We start from the raw sequence: 14043 nt of genomic DNA on the forward strand, positions 1-14043 counted from the left end.
TGTTCAAATCTCTCTATAAGTGACTTTGTGGAGCTTCACTATCAATTTTAGATACTTTTGGATGATTTGAATATGATGCGCAAAAAAATGCTAATGTCGGTACCAGGACTTGGATGGGATTTGTGTCACAAATGCTAAAACGTTAGCATTTAGAATAAGTGCAAGTGAAACTAAACTAAAGCCTGAATTGAATGCAAGCTTCATAAAACTGTGGTTTATAGTAAAGGGCACTTCCATCAATGTAACAGGCTTTTAAAATTCAATATTGGTACACATTTATTACTTAACATAAAGGGATGCTAAAAGGCACTCATTTCCTGGAAAGACCCAGCTCACTTCAGATAGGTTGTAGAATTGTCGTAAATTGTCTTGCAATACGAATCCCCACTTGAAGGCAGTGAGATTGATACTCTTAGCAGACACCATCGATCCTTGCAAATACAGTAGCCTGTTCAAGTATAAATGTAGCTTTATTTCAAGAGACAACACATTCTTATGTTTAAAATTCTGTTTCATTATGCATCACATTCAGCCTACGTTAAAGCACACAGCTTTATTCAAACATCATTTGACCCTAAGTAGAAAAAAAATTCAACATCAGCACACAATGCAGTTGGCATGGTATCTGCATTGCACGTGTAGTCATATTTATTTTCATAGTAGAAATGGCCCCATTTCACAGCTAGAGGCGAATGAATTTCTATCCTGCAGTGTGTTTCTCCTGCTTATGGTCAATAGCCACAAAAAGCCATATCAAAGGACCTCAAGGGGACCTAATACTACATACAGAATCTATGGCATTGGAGCAATGGCCACACACACACACACACACACACACACACACACACACACACACACACACACACACACACACACACACACACACACACACACACACACACACACACACACACACACACACACACACACACACACAAAAGAGAGAAGTACACAAACAAAAAGGCACTAAAACACAGAATGCAACACACACATCATAAGATAATATTCTAATAAAACCTGAAAAACAGGGGGCACGTTTAATACATAAAACCATATATTTTCCAGTAGAAGGTCAATCATATTGACTTGCTAAAAACACATAAAACGTGGTGTAGTACCACAGAGAACGTAAGGTAAGGCCCTGGACCAGAGCTACACAGAGATAGACTTCCATTGTTCTTCAATGTAACAAAACCGTAGATGATGCTGAGTCGAAGAGGAGGAGGAGGAGAATTTCACAATGCGCCAAACAGTTAAACTCGAGCTGGACACAATGGATGAGCTCAATGGTGGTCCCTTTAGAAATGAGATTGTGAGGAGAGAGGAGAGGACATATTAGGTTTCAAGGACACAATGTACAGCAGTCGCTCCTAAAAGTACATTATCAATGTGTGGAGGTCACAGGAAGGAGAAGAAGAACATTACTTTATTGTCCGATGTAAACAGATATCCAATGGAATCTTGTCTTCCGCTTTATTCCAACCCCTCGACGAAAGACACTCGTTAAAAACACAGAGGTTGGAGAGGAAGAGGAGAGGTGGATGAAGAGCACTAGAACGGTGTGTCCATCTGACTACCCTTGGCACCGGGCAGTACCACACCGTAGCTGTTATCCTGCCACCTCAGCCACCTCATATGGATCTCCTGCTGGACCTGATAGAAACAGACACACGCCCACAGACCTTTGGTTCTACAATCTGAGTACACATTGTATGATCTCCAAAAGCAGCCAATTTCAGTGTTGTTGACGGATGGCTGGACGGAGGTGTTTCTGATGTGCTGTTTCCTTTTATAAAACCTTCTATAAACCCCCTATAGACCCCTCACCCCCTCTCCTATGTACAACTTTTTAAAATTGGTTTTATATTAAAGACATGGTTGCAATATCTTTAAAATGTGTCATGAGCACAACCAGTCATGATGTTTTCATCTGATTGTCAAATAAATCACTTCAAAAAGTAGGTTGCCTTCGCAAGTTCATCAAAAAATAATTCCAGTAACCGAACCGTGAACTGTGCACCCTGTGCACCCAGTGGCTGAAACTGTCTCACAGGAGAAAGAACCTGAGTGACCGAAACAGCGCCCCTCTGTCTTACTATATGTAGCCCATTTATCAGATGCTGTCTGGTCAAAAAGAGTATGACATGCCGTACTCTTTTTGGCCAGACAACATCAGATACAGTGCCTATAGAAATTCTACACCGCCTTAAAAAAAAAATCTAATTTTTCTGGCTTAAAATTTAATTGAATTTGTTTCCTACAGATCTACACAACCTTCTACGCATTTTCAAAACAAAAGAAAGTTATAGAAAAATGTTTCAATTAAGATAAATGTCAAACTAATATATCATGGGCTCCACACCACAGAGTTACTACTAGGTGGACGCAGCCATTGCAACTGTGAATCATTTTAATTAAGATTCAACTTTGCACAACTCTCAGGGCATAATAGATCCACCGTTTTTTTCTCCTCAAAATTGCTCAGGCTCAGCAAGTTTGGTTGGGGATCATTGATGGACAGCGATATTTAAACCTTGTCTCTGATTTTATTTTAAGCAGATTTAAGTCAGGACTGAGACTAGACCACTCACGAACACTCAACACCTAATCGGAAAGCCATTCTGGAGTGTCTTTTGCATAAAACTATGTGTAATTGTCCCGCAGAAAACTCCCCAGTCCCTGCCGGTGACCAGCATATCCATAACATGATGCTGCCACCACAATACTTGAAAAAACAAAGGGATCAACAATGTTGCATTCAGTCCATATTACTGGCCTGCATGACAAAGTGAAAAGAAAGAAGCCTGGTTAAAACATCAACTCCCTCTCCGGCCTCTAGGTCATCAGGCTGCTGATTATCCCGCACACCTGTCACCATCGTCAAGCGCACCAGCGCCTCATGACACTCACCTGGACTCCCATCACCTCCTTGATTATCTGCCCTATATCTGTCACTCCCCGTGGCTCTATCCTCAGGTGTTATTGACTTTGTTTTCATGTCGGTGCGTTGTTTGTGTCTTGTTTATTTATTAAAACACATACTACCTGTACTTGCTTCCCGACTCTCAGTGCACTCGTAACACCAATGGCCCAACTATTTTTTGGTTACTACATGATTCCATATGTGCCATTTTATAGTTTTGAAGTCTTCACTATTATTCTACAATGTAGAAAATAGTCCAAATAAATAAAAACCCTGGAATGAGTAGGTGTGTCAAAACCTTTGACTGGTACTGTATATTTAATCAATTTTAGAATAAGGCTGTAAGGTAACAAAAGGTGGAAAAAGTCAAGGAGTCTGAATACTTTCAGAATGCACTGTATATATACACTATATTACCAAAAGTAATGCTGCTTGTCAAATATCTCAATCCAAAATTTGTGTTCCAATTTATCCCAAAGGTGTTCGATGGGGTTGAGGTCAGGTTTCTGTGCAGGACAGTCAAGTTCTTCCACACCATTCTCGACAAACCATATGTGTATGGACCTTGTTTTGTGCATGGGGGCATTGTCATAGTGAAACAGGAAAGAGCCTTCCCCAAACTGTTGAAACAAAATATGGAAGCACAGAATAGTCTAGAATGTCAATGTATGCTGTAGCGTTAAGATTTTCCTTCACTGAAAGGGGCCTAACCCGAACCATGAAAAACAGCCCCAGATCACTATTCCTCCTCCACCAAACTTTACAGTTGGCACTATGCAAAGGTGCATAGGAGGTAGCGTTATCTTGGCATCCGCCAAACCCAGATTAATTCGTTGGACTGCCAGATGGTGAAGCGTGATTCATCACTCCAGAGAAAGCGTTTCCACTGCTCCAGAGTCCAATGGAGGCAAGCTTTACGTAACTCCAGCCGACACTTGGCATTGCACATGGGGATCTTAGGCTTGTGTGCGGCTGCTCTGCCATGGAAACCCATTTCATGAAGCTCCTGACAAACAGTTATTGTGCTAACGTTGCTTCCAGAGGCAGTTTGGAACTCAAGGTTAATGATGTGCTCGGAGGGTACTATGGTGTTGAAGGCTGAGCTATAGTCAATGAACAGCATTCTTACGTAGGTATTCCTCTTGTCCAGATGGGATAGGGCAGTGTGCAGTCCAATGGTGAGTGCATCATCTGTGGATCTATTGGGGCGGTAAGCAAATTGAAGTGGGTCTAGGGTGCCAGGTAAGGTAGAGGTTATATGATCCTTAACTAGCCTCTCAAAGCACTAGTCATAGTCATTTTGTTCAGTTACCTTTGCTTTTTTGGGTACAGGAACAATGGTAGACATCTTGAAGCAAGTGGGGACAGCGGACTGGGATAGGGATAGATTGAATATGTCCGTAAACACCCCAGCCAGCTGGTTTGCGCATGCTCTGAGGACGCGGCTAGGGATGTCGTCTGGGCTGACAGCCCTGCGAGTGTTAACATGCTTAAATGTCTTACTCAAGGTGGCCACGGAGAACGAGAGCCCACAGTCTTTGGCAGCGGGCCGCGTCGGTGGCACTGTGTAATTTTCAAAGCGGGCAAAGAAAGTGTTTAGCTTGTCCGGGAGCAATACGTTGGTGTTCGCGACGTGGTTGCTTTTCCCTTTGTGATTGTCTGTAGACCCTGCCACATACGTCTCGTGTCTGAGCCGTTTAATCGCGACGCCACTTTGTCTCTGTACTGACGTTTGGCTGTTTGATTGCCTTACGGAGGGAATAACTACACTGTTTGTATTCGACCATATTCCTAGTCACCTTGCCATTGTTAAATACGGTGGATCTCGCTATACTGTGTTGTATGTTGCCTTAAAAGTTGGTAGAATCTTATTCCAAATGATCCACAGCTGTACTGGCTGTTAAGGGTGCTTCCACCAAGTATTAACTGACTGCCAGATGTATAGGAAAATGTTCTATAACTTATTTTCCACTTTGAAAATGTGGAGTAGGTTCTGTAGATCTGTAGGAAACAAATCACATTAAAGGCAGCCAAATGTTCAAAAGGCACTCGCACATCTGAGCAATTGAGAGCTTTGACGAAGGCCGTGAGGCCGATACGTAAGCTTATTAAATATCAGTGATACAACCAAGAGCAGTGTGCGGTTTCCTTTTTCCTTCATCAAGGCAGCCAAATGTGAAGAGTGTTCAAGGATGTGTAGATTTTCTATAGGCACTTCAGCAGGTTTCCCTTCCAGTCCTCTGCCTCCACGGCGATGGCGGTATTATCAGCAGCACTGTCTTTTTACTAAAGAAATGTGTTAACTTAAGGTCACTTTTTCTGTTCAAATTAAATCTTCCTGCTTTCTTTTTCTTTTCTCTGCCCACTCTGACAGCGACTCATTGCTGCAGCTTAATGTCAATGAAAGTCACATTTGCAATCAAATCGCGTGAAACAATGCACGTGAACTCTGTCAGGGTGGAATAGTCCATTATTATAAACCAGTCTGTGGGTGATTAACTACACTTTCTACAGAAAAACTTGGATTATAAAAACATGGATTATATTAATATGGATATAAAATGTGTATATGGAAAGAAATGATTGATTCCGAATTAATATTTTGGCTGTATGTATTTATTTACTTTTTTGGAAGCTTTCTTACGTCAACATTTTGGCCCCATTAACCTGGGCACAGTGCCCAGGCAAAAAAAACCCTCCCTCCCCATTTCATTTGAAACTTTGAAGCTTCCCGCAGATTTGGCTCCTGCTGAACCAACCCGCTGAAAAAAGACACATTTATGGTGGTGAAGAGACATTTGAGTGTGTTTGTATGGTGAGAAACAGATGTGAACATGTAGCACTGTGTGACAACGCGCACAGCAATGCAAGGGTCGTGGGTTTCACTCCTGCTGGGGTCACATAAACTGAAATGTAAGCACTCACTGTATCGTAAGTTGCTTTGGATACACACCTGCGAAATCGCTTATATTGTATTATTCTAATGCTTTATATCAAAGCAACATCTACAGAGCAGTATGGTTGGTGTGTATTTAAAGGCCCAGTGCACTCAACATGTTTTTGTCCTATGTTTTATAAAACTAACTCTGTAAAAGTATGAAAACATTTGATCAGTGTTATTTTCCTGATAGTTGCTGGTTGAAAATACAATCTACACAGGACCTTCTAAATCAGCAGGTTTTGCAAGTGTGGGAGTTTCTGCTTTCCATGGTGACATCATCGTGAGATCAATAGGTTAATAGACCAATAACGAAGAGTTCCAATCTTCTCTGCCAATAACAGCTAGTTTCAGTTTTCCCCTTCCCAATAAGACCACTCCCATGAAAATCCTAGCTAAATTCTAAAAAGCAATGGACAATCCATTACAGTAAGGTACTTCATTGTTACCCAGGAATTGTTTGACATTGATATAAATACGGCTGCATTGGGCCTTTAAAGTAGAATGTTAGACAACTCACCTCTTGGTTGAGGAAGCAGTAGAGAATTGCGACAATCAACCCCTACAAGAGAGAGGATATATAATCAACTATCAATATTCAAAACAATTAAGCACACAGATGTTCTCAACAGTTAAGAGAAGAACGGTGGGCAGTTTAATTGTAAATAAAGCCATAAAATGGTATATGATACAGTGCATTCGGAAAGTATTCAGATCCCTTGACTTTTTCCACTTCGTTAGGTTACAGCCTTGTTCTAAAATTTATACAATCGTTTTTTTTCTCCTCATCAATCTATACCCATAATGACAAAGCAAAAACTGGTTTGTAGAAAAACAGAAATATCACATTTACATAAGTATTCAGACCTTTTACTTAGTATTTTGTTGAAGCACCTTTGGCAGTGATTACAGCCTTGAGTCTTCTTGGGCATGACGCTACAAGCTTGGCACACCTGTATTTGGGGAGTTTCTCCCATTATTCCCTGCTGATCCTCTCAAGCTCTGTCATGTTGGTTGGGGAGCGTTGCGGCACATCTATTTTCAGGTCTCTCCAGAGATGTTCGATCGGGTTCAAGTCTGGGCTCTGGCTGTGCCACTCAAGGACATTCAGAAACTCCTGCATTGTCTTGGCTGAGTACTTAGGGTCGTTGTCCTGTTGGAAGGTGACCTTCACCCCCAGTCGGAGGTTTTGAACGCTCTGGAGCAGGTTTTCATCAAGGATCTCTCTGTAATTTGCGTCGTTCATCTTTGCCTCGATCCGGGCTAGTCTCCCAATCCCTGTTGCTGAAAAACACCCCCACAGCATAATGCTGCCACAGCCATGCATCCCCATTGGGATGATGCCAGGTTTCCTCCAGACGTGACACTTGGCATTCAGGCCAAAGAGTTCAATCTTGGTTTCATCAAACCAGAGAATCTTGTTTCTCATGGTCTGAGAGTCTTTATATGCCTTTTGGCAAACTCCAAGCGGGCTGTGATGTGGCCTCCGTCTGGCCACTCTTCCATAAAGGCCTGATTGGTAGAGTGCTGCAGAGATGGTTGTTCTTCTGGAAGGTCATCTCCACAGAGGAACTCTGGAGCTCTGTCAGAGTGACCATCGGGTTCTTGGTCACCTCCCTGACCAAGTCCCTTCTCCCCCGATTCCATTTAAGAATGATTGAGGCCACTGTGTTCAATGCTGCAGAAATGTTTTGGTACCCTTCCCCAGATCTGTGCCTCGACACAATCCTGTCTCAGAGCTCTAAGGACAATTCCTTCGACCTCATGGCTTGGTTTTTTCTCTGACATGAACTGTCAACTGTGGGACCTTACAGTATATAGACAGGCTTGTGCCTTTCCAAATCATGTCCAATCAATTTAATTTACCACAGGTGGACTCCAATTAAGTTGTAGAAACATCTCAAGGATGATCAATGGAAACAGGATGCACCTGAGCTCAATTTTGAGTCTCATAGCAAAGGGTCTGAAACACTTATGCAAATAAGGTATTTCTGTTTTTAATACATTTGCAAAAATGTCTAAAAACACGATTTTGCTTCGTCATTATCAGGTATTGTGTGTAGATTGATGAGGAAAGTGTTTTATTCAATCCATTTCAGAATAAGGATGTAACGTAACAAAATGTGGGAAAAGGAGGATGAATACCGAAGGTGCTGTAAACCACATTCTTTTTGCTTTCTGTAAAATGTTTCATGTTAACTCTTCTGTTTTTCAATTACTTTGTTTTACTGGCTGTAAAAGTGCTCTCCATGCCAGGAGTCGTTTACATAAATTAGATGTATATACATATTCATGACATAGTGTATAAATACCACATACAGTGAGCTCCAAAAGTATTGGGACAGTGAACATGTTTTGTTCTGACTCTGTACTCCAGCACTTTGGATTTGAAATTATGCATGGACTATGAGGTTGAAGTGCAGAGTGTCAGTTTTAATTTGAGGGTATTTCCATCCATATCGGGCGAGCCGTTTAGTAATTATAGCACTTCTTATACATTTTAGGGGGACAAAAGTATTGGGACAAATTCACATACGGTATATGTGTATTAAAGTTGTAAAAATGTAAGTATTTGGTTCCATATTTATAGCACGCATTGACCACATCAAACTTGTGACTCTACAAGTTTATTGGATGAATTTGCGGTTCGTTTTGGTTGTGTTTCAGATTATTTTGCACCTAATAGAAATCAATGGTAAATAAAATATAGTGTCATTTTGGAGTCACTTTTTTTGTAAATATGAATAGAATACGTTTCAAAAGACTACATGAATGTGGACGCCACCATGATTACAAATAATCCTGAATAATGATGAGTGAGAAAGTTACAAAAAGGCACAAATATCATATCCCCAAGACATGCTAGCCTCTCACCAGTGAGTACAGTATCTGAGAGAGCGTGAATTTGTTTGTGTGCAACAGGATTAGAATACCTGAAAGGACCCCATGCAGAGCTCGATGCAGAGGCGCACGCTAACATGGAAGTAGTCAGGCAGGAAGTTAAACACCATGTAGTGGCTCCCAAAGAGAGGGATGAGGAGGAGAGTGGACTTAGTCAGCCGTCTGGCAGAGAGGAGGAAAGAGAGAGGGAGGAAAAGAGAGAGAGAATAAGTTTGAGTAACAAGCTCTTGGGTTGTTCATGTTAACATGCAAATGAGTACGCATGTGATTGTGTGCAAGAATGCATTTCAAAGCCAATTTTACATTTACGTATGGGAGCATACCGGTACACGTAATCATTTTTTCCCCAGTCTACTTGACTGACCTTAGTTAAGAATATAACAGGATCTACATATGCATGAGTGCTTTCGGGGCTCGAGTCAATTATTTTGCACTGCCCTCTAATGAGGATTTCATCTGCAAAGCCTTTCGAGGGGTGAAGTGGTGTAGGTGATCCGTTGACAGACAGACCGCATTGACTCAGCGGTGGGTGAATCAGACCTTGCACACATGAAAACTTGCTCCCTTCCCTCAAACCTTGACGACTTCTCCTTCCCGGATACAAAGGAACTGGATATGTATAAGTGATAGGTAGGCATTCCCGCTATTGTTTTCACCTGTTAAACCAGTTCTCTCAGATCTGTGGGGGGAAGAGTTATCAAGGTGGTGCAATGCGAGTGGTAGGGAGTGAATTTTACAGAAGTGGAATGCGGCACTACGGTTACAGAACGTAGACCATCAGCAGACAAATAATCTATAGGAACCAAAATGAAATGTAGGAAATTAAAATGAACTGAGATGAACTATAGGAACTGAAATGAACTAAGAATGAACTTTAACTCCAGTTCTACGTTTAATACTGCTTTACCTGTAATGAAAAATCTATTAATGTACTGTTGAAGTGGGACATTTACATACACCTTAGCCAAATACATTTAAACTCAGTTTTTCACAATTCCTGACATTTATTCCTAGTAGAAATTCCCTGTCTTAGGTCAGTTAGGATCACCACTTTATTTTAAGAATGTGAAATGTCAGAATAATAGTAGAGGGAATTATTTCTTTCAGCTTTTATTTCTTTCATCACATTCCCAGTGGGTCAGAAGTTTACATACACTCAATTAGTATTTGGTAGTATTAGTATTAGCCTTTAAATTGTAAAGCTGGTGTAACCGAGTCAGGTTTGTAGGCTTCCTTGCTCGCACACACTTTTTCAGTTCTGCCCACAAATGTTCTATGGGATAGAGGTCAGGTCTTGTGATGGCCACTCCAATACCTTGACATTGTTGTCCTTAAGCCAATTTGCCACAACTTTGGAAGTACGCTTGGGGTCATTGTCCATTCAGAAGACCCTTTTGCGACCAAGCTTTAACTTCCAATATAACCACATAATTTTCCTTCCTCTTGATGCCATCTATTTTGTGAAGTGCACCAGTCCCTCCTGCAGCAAAACACCCCCACAACATGATATTGCCATCCCCATGCTTCACGGTTGGGAAGGTGTTCTTCGGCTTGCAAGCCTCCCACTTTTTCCTCCAAACATAACGATGGTCATTATGGCCAAACAGTTCTATTTGTGTTTCATCAGACCTGAGGACATTTCTCCAAAAAGTACGATCAGTTGAAAACCGTAGTCTGGCTTTTTAAAGCGGATTTGGAGCAGTGGCTTCTTCCTTGCTGAGCAGCCTTTCAGGTTATGTTGATATAGGACTCGTTTTACTGTGGATATAAACTCAGCAAAAAATGAAATGTCCTCTCACTGTCAACTGTGTGTATTTTCAGCAAACTTAACATGTGTAAATATTTGTATGAACATAACAAGATTCAACAACTGAGACATAAACTGAACAAGTTCCACAGACATGTGACTAACAGAAAAGGAATAATGTGTCCCTGAACAAAGGGGGGGTCAAAATCAAAAGTAACAGTCAGTATTTGGTGTGGCCACCAGCTGCATTAATTACTGCAGTGCATCTCCTCCACATGGACTGCACCAGATTTGCCAGTTCTTGCTGTGAGATGTTACCCCTTGTGAGATGTTTCCTCTTCCGCCAAGGCACAATTGTCATGCTGGAGGGTCAGGATGAGTCTGCAGGAAGGATACCACATGAGGGAGGAGGATGTCTTCCCTGTAACGCACAGCATTGAGATTTCCCGCAATGGCAACAAGCTCAGTCCAATGATGCTGGACACACCGCCCCAGACCATGACGGACCCTCCACTTCCAAATCGATCCCGCTCCAGAGTACAGGCCTCGGTGTAATGCTCATTCCTTCTACGATAAACGCGAATCCGACCATCACCCCTGGTGAGACAAAACCGCAACTCGTCAATGAAGAGCACTTTTTGCCAGTCCTGTCTGGTCCAGTGACGGTGGGTTTGTCCCCATAGGCGATGTTGCCAGTGATGTCTGGTGAGGACCTGCCTTACAACAGACCTACAAGCCTTCAGTCCAGCCTCTCTCAGCCTATTGTGGACCGTCTGAGCACTGAGGGGTTGTGCGTTCCTGGTGTAACTTGGGCAGTTGTTGTTGCCATCCTGTTCCTGTCCCGCAGGTGGGATGTTTGGATGTACCGATCCTGTGCAGGTGTTGTTACACGGGGTCTGCCACTGCGAGGACGATCAGCTGTCCGTCCTGCCTCCCTGTAGCGCTGCCTTATGCGTCTCACAGTAAGGACATTGCAATGTATTGCCCTGGCCACATCTGCAGTCCTCATGCTTCCTTGCAGCATGCTAAGGCACGTTCACGCAGATGATCAGGGACCCTGCACATCTTTCTTTCTGTGTTTTTCAGAGTCAGTAGAAAGGCCTTTTTAGTGTCCTAAATTGTCATAACTGTGACCTTAATTGCCTACAATCTGTAAGCTTTAGTGTCTTAAACTGTTCTGCCTGCGGCTATGGATCCCTGACCTGTTCACCAGACGTGCTACCTGTCCCAGACCTGTCCCAGACCTGCCAGAAGAGGCCTGGCAACCCCTCATAGCCTGGTTCCTCTCTAGGTTTCTTCCTAGGTTTTGGCCTTTCTAGGGAGTTATTTGGATTTTTACGAATTATCTTTGAAAGACAGGGTCCTGAAAAAGGGACGTTTCTTTTTTTGCTGAGTTTAGATACTCTTGTACCTGTTTCCTCCAGCATCTTCACAAGGTCCTTTGCTGTTGTTCTGGGATTGATTTGCACTTTTCGCACCAAAGTACGTTAATCTCTAGGAGACAGAACGCGTCTCCTTCCTTCCTTAGCCTATCAGAAACTTCTAAAGCCATGACATCATTTTCTGGAATTTTCCAAGCTGTTTAAAGGCACAGTCAACTTAGTGTATGTAAACTTCTGACCCACTGGAATTGTGATACAGTGAATTATAAGTGAAATAATCTGTCTGTAAACAATTGTCGGAAAAATGAATGCACAAAGTAGATGTCCTAACCAACATGCCAAAACGATAGTTTGTTAACAAGAAATTTGTGGAGTGGATGAAAAACGAGTTTTAATGACTCCAACCTAAGTACGTAAACTTCCGACTTCAACTGTCGCTCATAATGTGCAACAGAGCTCTCTTCAATAGACATCTGTGTTTAAACTCCCTAAAAGCAGCCCTAGAGAAGGCCTAACAGTGTAAAAGAAAAGTGCTTTCGCATTACGATTCAGACTCTCTAATGTACTGCTGAAATGCAGTACACTTAACCGGCGTCATGCAGCAGCCACACAACTGAAAATACCGTTCTCTTCAGTAATGGTCTTAATGGACTGGACTTCAGTGACCCCAGAATGTGCTTGAGCAACAAACTGTATTACCTACTACTGCATTGCATAAGGTACTCAGAATTAGGGTAGCAACGTTTCCAATTATACCGGTAAGCTACCAGAATGTTTGTACCTTTCAAGGTTGTTATGTCGTCTATCGCAAGATATCTAGTGGCGCTTTTGGGTACTTCAGGTTATCACAGGTGTCTGTAATTGTCTCTGGCCCTTTGTTGGGCCTTAATCACATGTAAAATAAAGATGAAGATGATTTTCAAATAAAACTGGAATGACAAAGCCTTAAAATTTTATCCGAAATATAAACCATCAACTTCGTGAATACCATTGGTGTTTACTATGAGGGTTTCAGTATGAAATATCCTTGAAATGTTTTATTTACACACTTTTACTTATTTTACTATGTCAATATGTATTTGTTGTCAGTTTTTTGGCATCAAACTGGTTGCAGTTGTGAAAGAGTCAATAGTTGGATGAGTTGCAGAGGTATTGAAAATAATGCCATTGTTGATTAGATGCTTTTTTTTTCATTAATTTGGCTATTTTCAATTGAACCATATGGTTTATCAACTAAAAACTCATGGACAATATGGACACAAATATATAAAGAAAATGTACTATATATGAATTCATTTTTTCTAAGTTATTCGAGTATAAATTACCAACGTTACGATAGAGAGACAAATGTTTTCTTAATTACCAAAATAACTGAAGATTCCGGCTTTGCAAACCCACTCAGAATACTCAATCACCCATAATGGTTATGATGACTTTGTCTGTGTCCTAAAAATGGAGTCTAAGAAAGTTGGCTTGACTCAGATCTCCCATTTCTATGTAGCAGACAGACATTATGATACATTGTCTACAGCAGATATCATCTATAGATAAATCACCTCCCCTGTCTTTTCTTGTCCGACAACTTCATATTAGAAGGGCCCGATAAAACCATGTCTCCACTGACCTAGGATACCAAACTTTTTGTCCAATTACATTGCTCCTCATTTGTATCATCCAATGAAAAGACTCCTCACCTGTACTGATCTGAGTTGTTGAACTGGATCAGGCGAGGGTTCAGTTTCTGTATCAGGATTCTGATGATGTTCATGAAGAGGATGAAATTGACCTGTCAATGAAAAACAATTTAACACAACTAAAAAAGCTCTGTGTTTTTAATCTATCATTTCATAAACCCCTTTTTTTTAAATCAACAGTTGTCATAAAGTACTTTACAGTAACACAACACCAGTACAAATCTGGTAAATAGGGGAGACAGGAGGATTCAATAAATTAAATCTAAACAAACAATATTCCTCCATTTCTGGGTATGCATTGACATTATGGCAACAGTGAAGCATAGGACACAGGCCTCAATAGGATGGGACCACCTGCTGTGTTGACTATTGGTTGTTCAAGCCCAACAACAGATTTAATCTTTATACAACACTAAAACACCTGAATGAATTAAACACAACCAAACAATTAAGAGCCC

General features: G+C 41.4%; 1 protein-coding gene across 1 annotated transcript in view; it reads right to left on the reverse strand.

The window, feature by feature from the left end:
• Nucleotides 1–1551: 1551 nt before the first annotated feature.
• LOC139409716 (growth hormone-releasing hormone receptor-like) overlaps nucleotides 1552–14043 on the reverse strand; it is a 37599-nt gene continuing 25107 nt past the window's right edge. The window contains exons 12-15 of the mRNA XM_071155115.1: nucleotides 13586–13677; nucleotides 8795–8924; nucleotides 6382–6423; nucleotides 1552–1653 (exon numbers count right to left, since the gene is read on the reverse strand). Coding sequence (XP_071011216.1) covers nucleotides 1552–1653; nucleotides 6382–6423; nucleotides 8795–8924; nucleotides 13586–13677 — 366 coding nt within the window. The remainder of the gene's footprint in view (nucleotides 1654–6381; nucleotides 6424–8794; nucleotides 8925–13585; nucleotides 13678–14043) is intronic.

The sequence above is a fragment of the Oncorhynchus clarkii genome, chromosome 5 (genome assembly GCF_045791955.1).
Source record: "Oncorhynchus clarkii lewisi isolate Uvic-CL-2024 chromosome 5, UVic_Ocla_1.0, whole genome shotgun sequence".
In the NCBI taxonomy this organism is placed as follows: Eukaryota; Metazoa; Chordata; class Actinopteri; order Salmoniformes; family Salmonidae; genus Oncorhynchus; species Oncorhynchus clarkii.